Source organism: Saccopteryx bilineata, chromosome 6, assembly GCF_036850765.1.
Source record: "Saccopteryx bilineata isolate mSacBil1 chromosome 6, mSacBil1_pri_phased_curated, whole genome shotgun sequence".
Lineage (NCBI taxonomy): Eukaryota > Metazoa > Chordata > Mammalia > Chiroptera > Emballonuridae > Saccopteryx > Saccopteryx bilineata.
The window spans coordinates 168,411,051-168,430,054 of record NC_089495.1 but is presented as its reverse complement, the minus strand read 5'-3'; the positions used below and the strand labels follow the sequence as shown (position 1 = coordinate 168,430,054).

General features: G+C 44.6%; 1 protein-coding gene across 2 annotated transcripts in view; it reads left to right on the top strand.

Annotated features, from left to right (window-relative positions):
• Positions 1–19,004, top strand: part of CFAP61 (cilia and flagella associated protein 61) — a 381,775-nt gene that overhangs the window by 234,907 nt on the left and 127,864 nt on the right. For both annotated transcript variants that reach the window (XM_066236726.1, XM_066236727.1), the window contains exons 20-21: positions 8,952–9,050; positions 14,679–14,844. In XM_066236726.1, coding sequence (XP_066092823.1) covers positions 8,952–9,050; positions 14,679–14,844 — 265 coding nt within the window. The remainder of the gene's footprint in view (positions 1–8,951; positions 9,051–14,678; positions 14,845–19,004) is intronic.

The following is a 19,004-nucleotide window of genomic DNA, read 5'->3' as shown; positions in this document are numbered from 1 at the left end:
TCAAATGTGAGCAAACCTACCCATATGGTGTTAAAAAAACTTCCTATCAGCATATGCCCAAAACATAAAACCCTTCCTCATCTTACCCCACAAGAAGTGATCTCACTTGCTTTTGAATTCCCATGATGCTTTGTTATTCCAATCTTAGGGAGCTGATTGATTTGTGTCTTGCATTTTGCCATCTCTTGTGTCCAAAGGCTTTCCAACTTGGTTTTTATAACTGCCATCCTGGAATCTACATCTTGTGTATGCTCAATGTATATAAACATTGTATAAATGTACCACTTTTACTGCATATATATATGCAGTAATATATATATATATATATAACACATCATTAATCATTTTCCCTAAATCATAAAGCAAAACCCAATTTCATTTTATTCTGTTTTGCCAGAACTCCTTAATTTTATTCTTATTCCATGGACATTTCAAACATTACACTTAATTCATTTTTTTCAGTAAGTTTTTTTATCTGAGATCCTGAATACCCAACATCCCCATCCAAGCCACCCAGTTTCTTACCCGGGACCACCTGTCTCCCCTGCTTGGTCTCTAGAGGATCCACAGTGCACCTAGATAGCTCCAGGCAGACTCCTGTACTTTATTGTTGGGTCAGGTGTTGATTCCAAACCCCTGCCCCTGAACACAAGCCTGTTTGCCAGAGCCCAAGCAGGCAAAAGGGACTTGCTGTTCGGCCCCTTTCTCCAGGCCACTTCTGGTTCCTCCTGGGGTTTTCCTGAAATGGGGAGACATGCAAGACGGCACCCAAGAGAAGAGAGAAGGAGAGTCAGGCAGAGAGCTGTTAGCCTTTTCCTTGCCCTATGCACACGCTGTCTCCTTCTGGAAGTGCTCAGAATCCTTGACCCTACCTCTTTGGTCAGAGTGTGCTGTTGGATGCAGCTGCTGTGCTATTTTTCTAAACATGAAGTAAGTAGCCAAGGACCTCATAAAAAAATCTCTTTTGTGGAACAGGACAGAAAATCCTGGAGGAAAAGGGGGAAGACCTTGGGGGGAGAGGCATGGGGAGGGCCAAGGGGGAATAAGGGAGTGGGTGGGAGATATATTCGGTGGGACACTTGAATCTATGTAAACACAAAATAATAAATTTTAAAAAATCTCTTTTGTGATCTAAACAGAAAAAATATTGCTAAAGAAAGTTTAAAAATTTTCAAGGAAAACCTGGTAGATTCTCTTAATATATTATACTTAAAATAAATATTTTGATTTGTTCTGCTTTATATATTTTTTTCTTCTAATATTGGAAGTTGACATAACTCCCAACTTTTAAACCCCATCTATACTATTTTATCATTAATTGTGTGATGATGTATTATCATTAAGACCTAATTAAATCTGAGTTATTCTTTGATTAGTACAATATGCAGTTATGTTAAATATTTATCTTAAGCTAGGATTTAATGTCATTTGGCTCATATTTTTGTCATTGTTTAGAACAATTCAGAAAGCAGAGGTGTTAGTAAATTAAGTTGTTAACATTTAGATTAATGTAGCTAATTATTCTCTCTCCCTACATGATTTATTTGTTCAAATCAAAGCATTAACGAAAGCAATTAATTACAAATCGTTTGCTTTGGTTGACCTTGCTATGCCAAAACAATCATCAAAAAACAAAAAATGAGTGTTCACCTGGGAGGTTGACCAGTTTCTACCACCCAGCAGGGTGAGCAACATGAAAAGTTTACATTTCTTTTATCATGTTCACAATAAATTGGCAATGTGACACTCTTAATTTGAAGGCTAAGGATGTTTAAACTTCATTTTGTAGCTGTCCTCCCGAAGCATAGAATGAAACGCAATACCTTTTACTTATTTCCCTGGATACTCTAATCCCTCCCTGCTTTACAAGTATCTCTGAGCTGTTCCTCCCTTTGTATCCACAGCAACATGAAATCCCTGCTGGAATTATCTGCTGTGAAAATGCAGGTGCACTTGCTTAATGTTTCATGGGTTTGAGCACTTAACTTGAACTTTTTTTTTTCAACAACACGGTGACCTTTGATTTCAGAGCAGAGGGCTCACAATGATGTTAGATATTGTTTATGTACATTAAGCCAACACCATTAGACCTGAGAGTCCTGCTTCTTCCGTGGCTATGCTGTTCCTGCCATTTGTCTAATGCATGCCCAAACCCAAGATGTACCCTATGACCTGCTATTCTTTTGCAGGAACTCTTTAAATATTTATAGGTAATCAAATTAAAAGTCTTAAACATTTGATCTCCATGTTTCATCCTCAGAGAGCTAAAATCTATTAAAATGCTCCATTATAAACTTCATGATTTTGGACCAATACTCTTAGATAGCTATAAATTTAAAAAATTAAATATTCAGACATTTCTAAATAAAATTTTAAAAATATGAAGTTGGAGCAATTGGAGAAATGCTGATGATAATCTCATGTAAAGGCATAGAAGAGGCAGGGAACGAGACTGAGCTGCAAAAAGGTGGGTGTCACAAAGAAGGTCGGGGAGCTTAGGTTAGGCCCCGCCCATGAGGGCCTATATACCATGCTCATGAATTTGTATTAAATATTTTGGTAATAAAAATAGTCAACATTCATTGAAAATGCAATATTTTTACCATTTAGCCAATACTGTTTAATCTAATCCTCACAGCACCACTGTGTGGCATTAGGTCCTATCATTTCCATTACACAGGCTAGAGAACTGAGCCAGAGAGGTTAAAAGCTTGCCTAAGGTCAAAAAGTGAGGTAGTTCTAGGACTGAGAGTTCAACTGAAACAATCTGAGATCCAAGCCCATGTTCTTGGCTGCTCGGCTCTGCTTCTGCCAACATGGTGAGCGAACAAGGAGATTTTTTTTTTTTTTAATTTTTTATTTTATTTTTTTATTTTATTTATTCATTTTTAGAGAGGACAGAGAGAGGGAGAGAGAGGAGAGAGAGAAGGGGGGAGGAGCTGGAAGCATCAACTCCCATATGTGCCTTGACCAGGCAAGCCCAGGGTTTTGAACCGGCGACCTCAGCATTTCCAGGTCGACGCTTTATCCACTGTGCCACCACAGGTCAGACCGAACAAGGAGATTTTAAAAGCGAGGAATGATTGAGATTGAATATAAAGAGGCTTCCAGTAGTTGTGTAGAGGGTGCGCACGCGAGAGAGAGAGAGAGAGAGAGAGAGAGAGAGAGAGAGAAGAGACTTGTGCCAGAAAGACTCACCCCAGAACTATTCCTGGTGAGAAGGTGAGCTAAGGTAATGTGTCCTGGAAATGGCAGGTGGGAGGCAATCAAAAGATGTGGACAAAGTAAAAGTGAGTGGACTGGTAAACGTGGCCTGAGGTGACCCTGAGAATGGAAGCCACCATAGAGAAACAGGGCCATGGCCCCTGTGGACTTAATGGTTCCTCCTTCACAGAACCAGACTGGTTCCTTCCAGGTTTCTTCAGTGCAGTTGTAAGAGAAAGTTGCTGGTATGGGGAGGGGAGAGGAGGGACAGCAACGTGAAGCGGAGGGGGCGCTCATGGGGAGACCCCTGTCTCTTGATGCGAGGAGATGGACGGCGAATGTTGTAGGTGAAGATGCCCTGGAGACGGCGGGAGGAGAAGCAGAGGGAGGCGCTGCCTGGTGGCTGCTCTCTGCTTTCTGTGACGTGGGAGATGTACTCCCTTGAGAGTGAGAAGGGGAATCGTAGGGAAAACGAGAAAGGTGACGTGGCAACCTTGACTGAATGGAGAACCAGAGGAGCCACAGTGAAGCGTGCAGAAGGAACCTGGCTCGGCTGAGGGACAGGATGGGAAGCTGGTTCTTTCAGATAAAAATCCAAAAAATACCTCCTTCCCCCAAGTCTCTTGGAGAAATCTTTAATTGCACAATAGCAAAATTCAGGATACTAGAATATGGTAATTTAAAATTTTATGAGGTATTTTATCCATGTTGTTGGATCATTCAAATTATTCAGTGCCATGGTGATTAGTTTTTGTAGTAAAAAAATAGAGCTGGATAATTACTAAGCCTTTTATTCACATAGAACTTTAACAAGGGCCTGTATATAAACTGTATTATTAATACAACATAAACCACATTTCCATCACATAGGCACCAAAGCCAAGATAAATTTTAACTGTGTATGAGTATAATCATGTATTATTACTTGCATTTTACATGAAATGGTAATAAATCAAAGCCTGTCATCAGTGTACATTTGCAAACTGACACCATAAGTAGCTGGGGTTAATTGTGACCTTTATGGTATTTGAACATATTCAAAATTTTTATTATTATTAGATGGTAAGATGTGCTTGGTTTTCTTTGTATCAAATAAGAATATTTATTCTTAAATGACACACATCCTAGGAGACTTTAGAGCAAAACCTTTCAAAATATTTAACTATTTTTAAATGTCAGGTGCAGTTGAGTTTATTACATTGCTGGCCCCTGCCTCCACCAAAAGTCTCCTGCTTTTAGTGGTACTTAACAGATTGTCAGGAAATTGATAGCATTTCCACATTTGGAAAATTTCCAATTTCCTCATGAGAAAGGAGGGAAGGTGTTTTCCTCAAACTTGGTGAAGGGTTGTATTCTTTTGCATTTGGTTGGTTTAAGAGGAGGTGTGAACTAAGGAGAGACTTTAGGGGGGAAAATATCTTTCTTCTCATCATCCTGAAGCCTATGAAAAGATCAGCGCACCCAAAAAACTTGGCTGGCTCGATCTGCAGGGCACATTTGCATGAGGAACATTTTCAATAGCAGAGAGAAAGCACGGAGTGAGTCTTAAGCACCAAAGTTTTCAGGAGGCTCCACTGAACAGCACTCCCAGGACTGGTTAGAGAAAGCCAGGGGGCGGGGAGGGCGCCACTTGGGGTCGGGAGACATGGCTTCCATTTCTGGCCCTGCTGCTTATGGGCTTCATGACCATGAACAAATTACCTATCATTTCCAACCTTGATTTTCTTCATTGTGAAATACGGGTAATAAAATCCTGATCCCGCCCCCATCCCTCGCACAAATTGTCTGGAAGATTAATCTCCATGATAATGCCTATGAACGTGCCTCAGGCCCTGGAAAACCTAATGCAACTATGAGGCAGTCTTGCTCTTGAAAGGAATTCTCTAGAATTTACTTTAATATCCTGATTTTGCCCCACACAGTGGGGCAGAAGTAAGTTTACAGATGTTTGTAGGAAAAATTATACAATTTTTAATAGATAATAATGCAAAAATAAACTCTCATACAATTGTAAATCTATTTCTGCCCCACCCTGTATAATTAATGTATGTCTGTATGTATATATATACTTATCTATCTATCTATCTATCTATCTATCTATCTATCTATAACTGTATATAACTGCTCACTAAAATTAGGCGATCAGGGAATGTGCAGATAGATACTCCAGTACTTTCAGCCTTTTGTATAGTGCATGTTGGTCAAATAAGTTTTTAAATATGATATATATGTTTGCTCACTTATAGTTTGTATTGGATGTGGGGGGACAGGCTGTAAGCAGGCAGGATTCTTACAGCCTAAGGCTTGGTTTTAGGACTAAGCCTTTCCCACCCTTTTTGATGTAGGGTGGTGCACTCTCATGAGGAATCCCATTATGCCTCAGATAAGTGACTTTGTATCAGAGACTTCTTTGTTTGTACACTGGATTAAAGGTTTTGAACCTACACTATAAAGTGGGGCAGACTGGGAGCTTGCTCTCTCTCAGTTCCTGAGATTAGCATTAGAGCAGAGAGCAGGGAGGAGAGCTGAGTAAGGCCACGTAGAGGAGAGGAGAGGCAGCCAAGATGGCGGACTGCTGAAAGAGAAGCCAGTTAGTACAGAGTTTGGGTAGAGAGAAGGAGATGGGGAACAAAGGAGAATGAGGCTAGTGAGCTAGAAACCTTTGATTCTAGGAAACTCAGATAAGTCAGTAGCTTTGTGAGCACTGAATGAGTGGGTTTTGGAGCCCAGTGTGTGTTTTTACTTGCCCGCTGGGTGCAAGCTAGGATTATAGATGATGGCCCACCAGTTATTGGCTCCATTGTTTCATTACTGTCTGTCTGAATCTAATGTGAACCTGCATGGGCCAGGCGGCTGTGATGGTGACCATGGCTACTGGCTTTATAGTGCATTTTCACCAATGAAATAAAAGTTGGTTTTGCATCTCATGTGCATAATTGAACTTCCTTTGACTTGTCCTTTGTTTTTCTGATGTTCTTGTTTAATAAAAACAATCAAATGCTTCTTTTTTTATTGCTTCATATTAATTTTGAAATATCCCCTAATTTTCGTGAGTAGTATATATGAAAGAAATAGTTTGATTCCCGGCCAGGGCACACAGGAGAAGCACCCATCTGCTTCTCCACCCTTCCCCCTCTCCTTCCTCTCTGTCTCTCTCTTCCCCTCCTGCAGCCAAGGCTCCATTGGAGCAAAGTTGGCCCAGGCGCTGAGGATGGTTCCATGGCCACTGCCTCAGGCGCTAGAATGGCTCTGGTTGCAACAGAGCAACGCCTCAGATGGGCAGAGCATCACCCCCTGGTGGGCATGCTGGGTGGATCCCGGTCGGGCGCATGCGGGAATCTGTCTGACTGCCTCCCCGTTTCCAACTTCAGAAAACTACCAAAAAAAAAAAAAAAAATCAAGCTAATTTTGACTGATGGGAATTAAGTGATCTTTGGATCCCTTTCAAGAATTTAGGGTCTGTAGGGCAGTGGAGGCAGAGGTTAGGTGAGGTTAGACGAGAAGACACTGGAGGAGGCAGCCAGGGCTCACACCCTGCCTCAGTTTCCTATAATAGAACAGGGACCATATTACTGACTTCATTGTACTGTTTCAAGGACCAAAAGGACGTGCAATGCACTTGACTGTAAGGCCTCAGAGTTTCAGCTACGATGGCTGTCATTCCAAGCAGTTTCTTAGTAGTTTGAAATTCAAACTTTGCTTATAATTTATAGTGAATTTACCTCCTTCTAAAACAGTGGTTTTCAAACTTTTGAAGTCAGGCGCATTTAAAATCCTACAAGTAATTGTAGGTGCATTATATACAAATTTCTGAGAAATATGTTATAATAATTAAGTCAAATATTAAAGAAAAAAGATATAAAGTCCAAGCATGCTTTTATGGTAATTAACAAAATTAATATGACAAAATTAAATTTATTCTGACATTAAAAAACATTTTTATGTTACATTTTTTGAGTTCTGTGTTTTAGAGTTCATAAAAAAGAGAGGTTAAAAAATAAAAAAAACGGCCCTGGCCGGTTGGCTCAGCGGTAGAGCGTCGGCCTGGCGTGCGGGGGACCCGGGTTCAATTCCCGGCCAGGGCACATAGGAGAATTGCCCATTTGCTTCTCCACCCCCCCCTCCTTCCTCTCTGTCTCTCTCTTCCCCTCCCGCAGCCAAGACTCCATTGGAGCAAAGATGGCCCGGGTGCTGGGGATGGCTCCTTGGCCTCTGCCCCAGGTGCTAGAGTGGCTCTGGTCGCGGCAGAGTGATGCCCCGGAAGGGCAGAGCATCGCCCCCTGGTGGGTGGAGCGTTGCCCCTGGTGGGCGTGCCGGGTGGATCCTGGTTGGGCGCATGCGGGAGTCTGTCTGTCTCTCCCCGTTTCCAGCTTCAGAAAAATACAAAAAAAATAAATAAATAAAATAAATAAATAAAAATAAAAAAACAACAAAAAAGTTATCTTTTTATATGTATAGATACATTCTTAGTAAGATTTAGTAAATTCAGCAGGTCCCAGCATGAATATGTTAAGTTTTTTCATTCTTGTGTTTATGAGAAACATGAGCCTGATGTGTCCTAGCGATTTCTTCAATGTTTGGGCATATATTTGAAAGGCAAACTCTCATTTCCTCGTCAATACATTGAAGAATTCCTCTCTTTTTACTCTTAATTGTGTTGAGTGTAGAAAATCCTAATTCACATAAATAGGATGTTGAAAATTGTAGTAAAATGTTCAAAGCTTTTTAAGATATTACCACATATTCTTCTTTTATAGAAATCCAAAAGGCTTCAAGAAACAATTCCTTATGTTTAATCATCAATCCAAAACCCTCACCATATATATCATCTTTACTTTACACCAAACAAAGGATAGAAGAAACTTGCCTCCAGTCTTTCTGGGGAACTTGGGGGGTAGTGTAAGCAATCCAGCACCACAGTTTAACAGCCTTTTGCAACCTAATCAGGCAAGTGAGGTGGGGGGGGGGGGGGGTTGGGCAGACTGTTCGCTTACAGCCAATTCCCCACATCTCTGTCCCCCAAAAATCTAAACTCCAAAAACCCTGTTGGATTTTTGGTCCCCAACAGGCACATATTTCTCTGGAATACCATAGGGCACACCTGGAAATCTTCTAGGGTGCACACTTTGAGAACCACTGTCCTAAGGTCTTGATTTTGTTTTGTTTTACTCCGAGAAGCAAAATTTTAAAAATTTAAATGGTATCTGTCATTATGGCGCTAGAGCTGTTTAAAGTTTCTGTCCTTTGCACTCCAAGTGCCGTCTCCCCTCTTTCATTTAAATGGTCGGCTCCATTTGAAGGTTTGCGCAAAAGGAATTGCTGGGTTCAAAGAAAAGTTCAGCAACTAGGTGACAGATAAAATAAGGTTAAATTGACTGACAGCTGACCCTGGAACCACACAGGTGTGAGCTGTGTAGATCCACTTATGTGCTAGTTTTTTTCAATAAATGCTGTGAAGGTATTTCCACTTCCTTATGATTTTCTTAATGTTTTCTTTTCTCCAACTTACTTTATTGTAAGACTACAGTATGTAATACATATAACATACTAAATATGTGCTAACCGACTGTTTATGATATCAGTAGTTGGCTATTAGTAGTTAAGTTTGGGAGAATCAAATTTATAGATGGATTTTGACTTCATGAGGAGTCTGCACACTGGCCCCACACTCTTCAGGGTCAGCTGTGTATGAGAGTTTCACCGAATTCTGTTTTACCTCTTTTTGTGTGTTTTCTTTTCTTCCTCAGCTCTCACCTGAAGTTTAGTAATCTCACCCTAATTTCAACCCACGGACTCCCTGGAAAACAACTTCTGGGCGCTGAACAAAGGAAGTTTCTAGCAAGCGAGTATGAATCCTATTTGTTTTTTATTCTGAGCCCTAAATGTCCTAATTTGTATGCAGCCATTTCTATGCTAAACCAATTTCAGGTTGGAAAGAGAAAAGTGTGGGCTTACCTCCTGGAGTGAGGTGCCACTTAAGAGGCACAAGAGCAAGCCTGTGAGCTGTGAACTGTGGCTGCCATTTTGTCAGTGGACGACTTATGCCCTCCTCCAAACACCTGGGGTGGAGCATGGAGCCTGCTGACTCAGCCACCACCGGCAGTCAGTTGGTTCTGAGTGATACTAGAGGGCTGTGGAGCTCAGAGCTCCATAACTATATTTGCATCTGGCCAGGCAACCCCCCACCCCCGCCAGGCTCAGAGCTGGGGGTGAAGGTCAGGCCCCTCACTGGGTGTGGACTTCACACCCATCCCAGCCACAGCCTCTTGTAGGGGGTTGGGGGCTGACCAGGCAAGCCCTCCCTGTCAGTCTAAGCAAACTCTGGTGTTTGCATCCCAGTCGAACCCCATCTGATTATCACACAGTTTCCATTCACTTTAATTTCCTGTAGCAGGACATGGGTCTGAGCATCATTAGGCTCCCTGCCCCTAGAAAGTGTTCACATTTCCTCAAGGAGGAGGCAGGAACTCGTTCCCTCCCGGGTGTCTGCTTGGCATCTGTGCCAAAGAGCCGCTCTGTCCTCTGTGGAGAAGCCGGGCCGCGGGCAGCGGGGCACCTGCCGCCTTCCCCCGGCACAGCCAGGCTCGTTTACTTTTATCAGATGATGAGCTCTTTAAAAAAAAAAGATATCATTAGGGTGCAGTTTTAAAAAAGCATGGGAAAGGGTGTCTCATTCCTTGAACTTTGGATTTTTGACTTTGAAAAATGTATGATAAGCCAAGTTTACTGGAGTTTTTTTTTTTTTTAAATTAGTGTAACAGTCATTTCAGACAAGGAATGGATCAACACATGGTTGTCCCCTTCCTCACTGCCCCCTCTTTCTAAATTACCTGAGGCCCAGGAAATGTTGGTCATTGCTAAGTGTCTCACAAGGACTTTAAGTCAGTCAGATTGATAAAGGTTTCCGTCAGCCCCCGAGTCAGGTGTGTTATAGGAGAGAACAGCTAGTAATGACTCACTTTCAGCTGGTGTGACCCTGTGGGATCTGTGTGTGGCTAGGTGGGAAGTCACCTGGTGTCCCTGCCCCGGAGCTCCAGATTCTCAACACAGTAGTCAGAACAATGCTGCACATGGGAGTCAGATCACGTCAACTCGGGAACTGCCCAATATGGTGGCTACTATCCATGTGCGGCTGTTCACATGGAAATTGATTACTGTTAAATGAGATTGAAAATTCACAATTATGATAGCCATATTTCAAGTGCTCAAATAGCCACATGTGGCTAGTAGCTGCCATATCAGACAACGCAGCCATAAAACATTTCCATCATCACAGAAAGTTCTAGAATGCCCCAAGCTAAACTCTATCCCTGCCCACTTGTTTCTCTGGCCTCATCTTTGACTGTGTTTGGCGTTGTTCTTTCCACTCCGGCCACAGCAGCCTCCTCAGTATTCCTGAGACACAGCGGGCAGTTCCCTGCCTTGGGGTCTTTGCTTCTCTCTCTGAGTAGGCTTCCATGTCAGCTTTTCCATGTGACCTGCCCTGACCACCATCTGCTTGTAACTGACACTTACTTGAACACTCTTCAGTCCTCCTTACTCTGCTCTATTTTTTCTTGCGGTTGAAATTCTTCTAAATATGATATAATTTGCCTTTTAAAATGATGTTGTTTCTTTATATTCTGAGTCCATGAGGGCAGGAATTTTTAGCCCCATTTGTCCACTGATGCGTCCCCAGCGTTTAGAACAGTGCTTGACAAATAGCAGGTGCTCAGTAAATAAATGAAAAGATGACAGTTACCTCCAAACACACCTGTGAAAGCCATCTCAATCAGGTTATAATTAAGAACTAAATAACACCTCTCAATGGAATGAGCTCCCTCTCTCCACGCCCCGGGCACTGGGAGGGGGGCACGGGAGAGTGTGAAAGACGCTGTTTTGTCAAGTGGGATGGGTGTGTGAGGGGCTTTATTCATCTATGGATGGGTAACTGCGTGTTTCCACCATTCTGGAAACTACGCAGTGAAACAGAAACAGAAAACAGGCCGTTGCCTTTCAAATGGTCCTCATATCCCAATAGAAGAAATCATCTCTACTCAAGGAGTTTAAAGATAACAAGTGCATTGATATTAAAATTTTAATACTTTAAATTCCTCATTTTAAATACAAATTCTGAACTTTGCCCTAATCAGCGTTTTGTTATTGTTGTTATATATTTTTAAAGGCCAGTTTTGTCTTCATCCTCCAGCCTGGTCCAGCCTCTGGTGGAGGTGCTAATGACATGTGGGGGACACAGCGGAATGAAGGCAGTGGGGGGGAGAGAGGAAGCGAGAGAAAGCCACTAATTAGACAATCAGCCCCAAGAAACCAAAAGTTAATTGTGATCTCTTTCTAAAAGAGTCATGATAAATCCTTTGTGAAAGCCTCCAAGGTTATTTTTAGTTCTGAAGGGTTCTGATTCCATGAAGTGCAGGTCTCTTCTGTACTTATATTTGCTGTCCTGGGGTTTGCTGCTAATTTTGCACCTGGAGCTTTGGGCCACGTCTTCTGACACCAGATGCCGGCCCCTGCGACTTTGAACAAGCTGGCCACTTGTCAGACACGTCTTCTTCCAAAAATTTCCCATCCTGCATTTCTGCTGTTTTTCTTATTACCTGTCTCCAGGATATTCTATGAAGATAACCTCTCACATTATTTTCAAGTCAGGGTCAAGTTTACTTGAGAAACATAAAGTTTTATGTTCCTTCTCTATTTCTCAGGGAACCCTAGTGGAGGTATTTCTCTTGTCCTCAAGCCATGAATAGCCCTGCCATGTTAGAATCTTAATGCTCACTAACTCTGCTTAGGAAGTAATTTTGGGAAAATACCACTTATAGTTTTAAATATCTAGTTTCACCTACCTGATGGGTAAGTTAAAGAAAGTCCAGGCCCTGGCCAGTTGGCTCAGCAGTAGAGCGCCGGCCCAGTGTGTGGAAGTCCCAGGTTCTATCCCCGGCCAGGGCAAACAGGAGGAGCCCCTATCTGCTTCTCCACCCGTCCCCCTCTTCTTCCTTTCTATTGCTCTCTTCCCCTTCCTGAGCCAAGGCTCCATTTGAGCAATGTTGGCCCGGGTGCTGAGTATGGCTCCATGGCCTCTGTCTCAGGTGCTAGAATGGCTCTGCCTCAACGAAGCAACACCCTATAGGGGCAGAGCATCGCCCCCTGGTGGGCATGCCGGGTGGATCTTGGATGAGTGCATGTGGGAGTCTGTCTGACTACCTCCCTGTTTCTAACCTTGGAAAAATACAAAAAAAAAAGAAAAAAGAAAAGTCCAAAATGGATAGTGGTCACCTATACGGTATATTTTACACTGAGGAATGCCATAGTCACAGACAGCAAAGGCAGCACCCACCTTCAGCACTTCCTACAGTTCCCAGCCATCCCTTCTCAAGTGCCAGCTCCCACTGACAGAGCTTCAGACTTTACCTCTGAAACCTGCATTCTGACACGACCACACTGCTGCCCTACTGTCACTAAAAATAACATTGTCTGAGCCTTCCTCAGATTTCCCCTGAGAACTTTATCTTTGAGCACATCCTCCTAAGACTAATCCCTGTGCACTAGCTATATTTAATGTTTCCTCATCGTGGGCGACTGGCCGTGCTGTTCCTATTATGAAGAGGCCGTGATGCTAATAAGAAGTCTTCCGCGGGTCTCATGAACGTACAGAATCAGTGACGTTTCCTGTTCTCCTGTAAAACTACCGAAAGGGTTTTGTGTTTTTTTTTAAAGAATTTCATCTCACTCTTTATTATTTTCTTGTGATAGGACAGCCTCTGGTTTTCTTTTCTTATTAGGAAGAAATTTGCTTGTTTTTAAGTGTTGTGTCATTGAAAGGTACAAAGCCCAGAGCTCCCTTCTGTCTCACAGGTCCTATAACAGGGTCTAATGTGCATCCATTACCAGAAGTCCTTTTGTGTGTGGAGAGCAGACTCATGAGTGGATCAAAAAGAAAAAATGTTCTGCCATTACCACTTTAGTTCTGTTTGCCTCCAAGGAGAGTAAACAGGATTATGTATCATTAATATTATTTAGAATAATGCCCCTCACATATGCATCCCACTTGACAAAGCAGCATTTCTCACCCTCTCGCATGCGTCCCTCACAGCGCCCGGGCGTGTAGGGAGGGAGACCGTCCTACGTTGAGCACAGGACCTGCAGGACTGAGGCATGCAGAGTCCCCGGGTCCAATCTCACTGGTGGCAAACAGGAACGCAGACGTTGGCACAATGAAGCCTAGATGTGAAAGAAAACACTTCCTGTCCTGCCACCCTACACTCTTATAATGGTGTCAGAACACGATCAGTAGGGAGGTCATGTACAGAGGGTCATGGCTTTCAGAAAGGTCTGGAAACAACTCTCACAAGATCTTTTTTAAAAAACCAATGCCAACAAGAGACCCAACAAGAAGGAAACATATATATTTTCTCACATTATGTAGTGAAATGCTCAAACTCAAATGGGACCCAGACCAGAACACCCATTCACCCTCGACCTGCTGTTCACAGAAGTACTAGTTCCCCACAAGTCACCTTTGCCCTGCAGAGTGAACCCCAGCGGTCTCCAGGGACTGTACTTGCTTAGAACATAATTCCCTAATCAACATCTTCTCTAAATAAAACATGTTTTATTCTTTTGGCATAAATCCATATACTCATTCTATGAATGAGTCATTTATTTATTTATTTATTATTTTTTATTTTCTTATTAAGTGAGAAGCAGGGAGGCAGAGACAGACTCCCCTATGCATCCCTACTGGGATCCACCCAGGCAAGCCCCATACAGGGTGATGCTCTGTCTATCTAGGGCCTCTGCTCCGTTACTCAACAACCAAGCTATTTCAGTGCCTGAGGTGAGGCCATGTAGCCATCCTCACTCAAACCATTTGAGCCATGGCTGTGGGAGGGGAGGGGGAGAGGAGGAAATAGGGGAAGGAGAGGGGTGGAGAAGCAGATGATCACTTCTCTTATGTGCCCTGATCGGGAATCAAACCCAGGACTTCCACACACCGGTCCGACATTCTACCACTGAGCCAACCAGCCAGGGCAAGTCATTTATTGAAAACCATTAGCAAATGGGAAGGATTCTTGATATTCAGGACCTTGACCCCTGCCTTTGGGAATTCTTAGCAATGTCACTTTCTTCTTCCTCATTTCCTTTGGGTCCATGGTCATTAGGACAAGCTAACCACTAAAGTACGTGTATACTCACCATAAAATAGAAGCAGAAGGAAGGATATATATTCATGATTACACATACACATACACACATACACTCCCAGTTGTGGACTGCCCAATGCTGGGAAGAACAATTTTGCTTTAATGCGAAAATGTCAATTTGTGACTATCTTATAACAAAACAACAAAAAAATCTCCTAGTATGTAGCCTTGGTCCTGGTAAAATCACAGCTCTTGCTTGAACCAGCTCACCAGATGTCTAATTAATGCTCACTGTCAGCTGCTCAAATGTCACTGATGGAGCTTCTCTCTCCACAGCCACTGCTTTAATGATAAAGATCACACATTGATGTCACTGTGCTCCTGGGTCAATGTGGTGGTTGGTAGAATGACTGCCATAGACCGAGCAGCCAAGCACGTGGTTTCCCAAGAAGAAATCGTGCTCTATGACCACCTCATCCTTTGCACTGGGCAGCAGTATCAGGTGAGGCCGCGCATGGCCATGTCAGTGACTGGCAGTTAAGGTGTTTACAGGCATGTGCTCCGGGTGAAGAGCATGCCTTTTTGCCAGGCAGCTGCCACCCTCTATTCATAAGTGTCCTGCAAAGCTCATGCACATGACCAGAATTGTGTCCGAAACCCATACAGGAACCCATTCTAAGAAAAGCATTCTGCTCCAGGATAAAAATCACAGCCAGTCGGAGAAATGTCATTCTTCAAGCTGTTGTCCAAAAGTCTAACACTTGCTGCTCACAGAGCAGAATCCAGACACAACCCGGTGTGCATTTGTGGGGAATTAATTTATGCCTCAAGAGGCTAACATTTGGCGGTGGTGATGGGCTCACACAAAAGTATTTCAAACATGCGGACCTTCTGTCAACCTTATTTTATTTTGTCTCTCAGTTATAAAACCAGGAAATGTGACTGACTGATTACCCACAGTGGCCATGCTGTCCATTTTGATTAAACTCTCCAACCACATGTGAGGAAAGCATTGCTGGATACAACCGAAGCTATTTAATGTCTTAGGGAAGCAAATTTTAATATTCTCACTTTGCAACACATTAGCATTTCATGTGGCCCACAAAATAAGGCATCTCTTTAATCAAAAGAGATGTACTTTGTAACTCAAAGATGGACTCTTTTAATTACAATTCTCCCAGAAACCTGGAAAGGCCTCCCTGGGGTGTGTTTGTTCCGGAGGTGAGTGGAGCAATCCATCCCACCCCAGTCACTGCCATGTTCTATCTGGTTCTGTCTTAGTTAGGCCATCTTGTAAACGGTCCTGGATTTTCCCTTCATAGCCAAGCCAGCAGGAGGCAGTGTGGGGTGGGGGATAGGCAGCTGAACAACTCTGAGCATCACCTACTGGTAGTTCTGAGCCTTGGCTAAACATTGAGATCACCTGGGGCACTTTTCAAATCTACCTATGCCTAGACCGCGCCCCCAGAGGCTCTGTTTAAATTATTCTGGGGTGGGGATTCAATTATCAGTAGTTTATTTTTAAGCTCTCAGAGGACTCCAAGTCAAGATGAAGAACCATTGACTTGAACTTTCTCAACCTAGAATCTCTCACCTGTACCTTAGAGCACTTCTCGAATTGTGACGTGCACATAGCTCCCCTGTGCATCTTATTAAAATGCAGATTCTGAGCAGGAAGGGGGCAGGGCGGCAGATACACTGCAGTTCTAACAAGCTTCCAGGCGCGGTGGATGGTGCTAGTGAGGAGACCGTATGAGTTTTAAGGCTTGGATCAGCCTCTGAGTGATTTCCTTTTTCTTCTTCTTTTCTTCTTTTTTCCTAGTTGTGGGGCAAATGGCAGTGTTAGGCTTGCTCATGGTTTACCAGCTGCAAGCCCTTTGCCTGATTAGTGCATGAGTACATGGCTGCACCACGTGTCTATGGCCTATATAGGGCTATGGGTGCTTGTGCTGGGGGGGTGGGGGGGGATTGCGGATGCGCGGATTGCCTGCCAGCCTGCCGGCCAGCCACTGTGAGGGGCCATTTTGCTGTTTGTTTGCCTGAGAGGCGGTTTCCCCTGCTGTGTGCTTGCCTGTCATTGTGAAACTTTATTAAACAGAATGGCCCAGCCCTTTCTGGCTCCACAGTTTTTCTACCATCTGCCTGAATCCAATGTGAACCTGCCTGGCTCGCCATTGGCATTACATCTGGCATAGTGGGCAGGATTCAGAGCAGATGAGTATGGAGCTGCAGCCACCCTTGAGGGGTGGGTAGAGGACTGGTCATTGTTATGGCTCCCTGTGGTTGTCCTTTTGGGGACCGCGGGCTGGCTGATTTTTACAGCCCCACGAGAAGAAACCAGGAGCTCTGTGCAATAGGTGGCCCAAGGTTGAGAGCTCCAGGGTGAGTTGTGGACCCAGCAGTAGCAACGGCTTGAACTGGAGCGAGTGCTGGAGAAGGAGGCCGATCTGGTCCGAAAGTTGTGGTGTGAGGTACAGGCTGAGCCTGGAACTGGACTGGTGTCTGGACAAAGTGTTACGGGTTCACGAGTTGCAGTGTGCCCTGGAAGCTGAACATTGGCAGTGATGGCTGTTGGAGAAACAAATGCAGGGTCAGGAACTCGAGAGTCAGCTTCAGGCTGAGAGCCGGCAGCACAGGAGCTGAAGCAGGCACAGAAGATGGAGCTGCATTTCTGCCAGCAGAGTGGCTCTGAGTCAGCGGGAGCAGGCGTTTCGACTCTTCTAAGGGGGAGACTTGGGCTGCAACTGCCGTCTACCGCTGCGGGCTTTCGGAGCCCGGCTGGTGGTTGCCAAGAAAGTAAAGACCCAGCAACCAAGAATCCCTCAGGGGCAGCAACAACCCCCTCCCCAGGTAGTGGAGGGCCGGACCACTCTGGGTCTGGCCCTACAACTGGGCAGAACTGATGGAGTTGTGGATGAAATTCAGGCAGAAACCCACTGAGCCCCTGACAGCCTGCTTGGTGCTGCTGCGTGACATCGGAGTTGATGATATCATGCTCTCCGGAACAGAGATGGACCGTAAGGCTGTGAGGGCTGCTGACCAAGCCCCCCCCCCAACTAACAAGAGAAATGGGCCTGTGAAAGTTACCAAATACAGATGTGGGTAGATTTGATTGCGGCCGGGGCAGATTGAGAGAAATTAGATGGCAAGCCTAATAAAGTCTTGTTGGAGCTTTGGTGGCAGCTTGAGTCAGAACAGAGGTTCCAGCAGCTGAAAAAGCAGAGGAAGCAGGTGGCTCCTGCATCTGCCAGGAAAATGGCTCGTGTTCAGGTTACAGGATCCCCAAGACCCGTTGTCTCAGTTTGAATAAGGGAAAGGGTGAGGGACCCATCCAACAGGGACAAGCGGGGGCCAGAGGCCCCATGTGAAATCGGCAATCCACTGGTCCCTTCTAATGTGCAGCAGGTGTTGGCATTAGAAGGTAATAGGTTCTTTTTTTACAACAGCAGCAGCAGCTAAGATAACTGTTAAGGTGAAACAGGCCTTGAATGTGTTTGACCCCACCAGGCCCTGTGAGCTTGCTGAGGGGTTTGAATGGGGCTTGTGGCAATGAACAGCACACTGTGGAAAGGTGCTGAGGTCCGTTAATAAAGAGCTGCATGGCTAGTTGCCTGTAATGGACCTTTACCGTGGTGACTTGCAGACATCTGGGCTGTCATGGACTGACTCTCGGACTGCAACCAGAGGGGGGCACCAGCTCCCTTGATGGACACATCGCTCATGGGCAGTACTATGAGAGACCTGGATGATGGGCGGGGGGGCGCAGGACCTGTGAAGGCCCTCCTGCACTGGGAAGCTGCTCTCATCCAGTTACAGAGATGCACCAAGGACATTTTCTTCCATGGACATAGCCCTGGACTTACAGGCCCTCCTGCCTACTGTGGGGAAGGGGGTTAGAGGTGGACCTCTAGTTGACATCTGGGCAAAGTGCTCAGGGAGACATTGCGAAGGGCACCTTTGTAATTATTGTGTAACTTGCTGTTGCTGTAGTCTCCGTAGATTGTGAAGTGAGCAACCCTCAGGGGTGGAATGTGGGGGAAATGGCTGTGTTAGGCTTGCTCACGGGTTTACCAGCTGCAAGCCCTTTGCCTGATTAGAGTTTGAGCATGTGGCAGTGCCACATGTCTGTGGCCTATATAAGGCTACAGGTGCTTGTGCTCAGGGGGACTGCAGATGCACGGATTGCCTGTCCGCCACTGTGAGGGGCCATTTTGCCGTTTGCCTGAGAGGCGGTTTTCCCTGCCTGTGTGCTTGTCCGCCGTGGTGAGACTTTATTAAACAGAATGGCCCAACCCTTTCTGGCTCCGCAGTTTTTCTACCATCTGCCCGAATCCAATGTGAACCTGCCTGACATCGACCACCAGCATTACACTAAACGATAAAAACAAACTCAAGGAATATTGTATTTTGATACTTAAGTATTTCTCTTTTTAAAAACATTAGACCAGAAGAAGACACCATGCACCCCTGTAGCTCACCCCCCTTCACTGCTCACTGAGCTCCGGCTGCCGCCTGGACCGTGGACTTTGGAGACTCTGAGTGGAAGACGCGGGCATCGGCCGTGTGTGCGCAGCTGCCCCTGCAGCTTTAGCCTGTGGCACATTAAGCTCTTGCCCTTTGTGCAACAGGAAAAATGAAATGAAGAAATGATAGCGTTCCAAT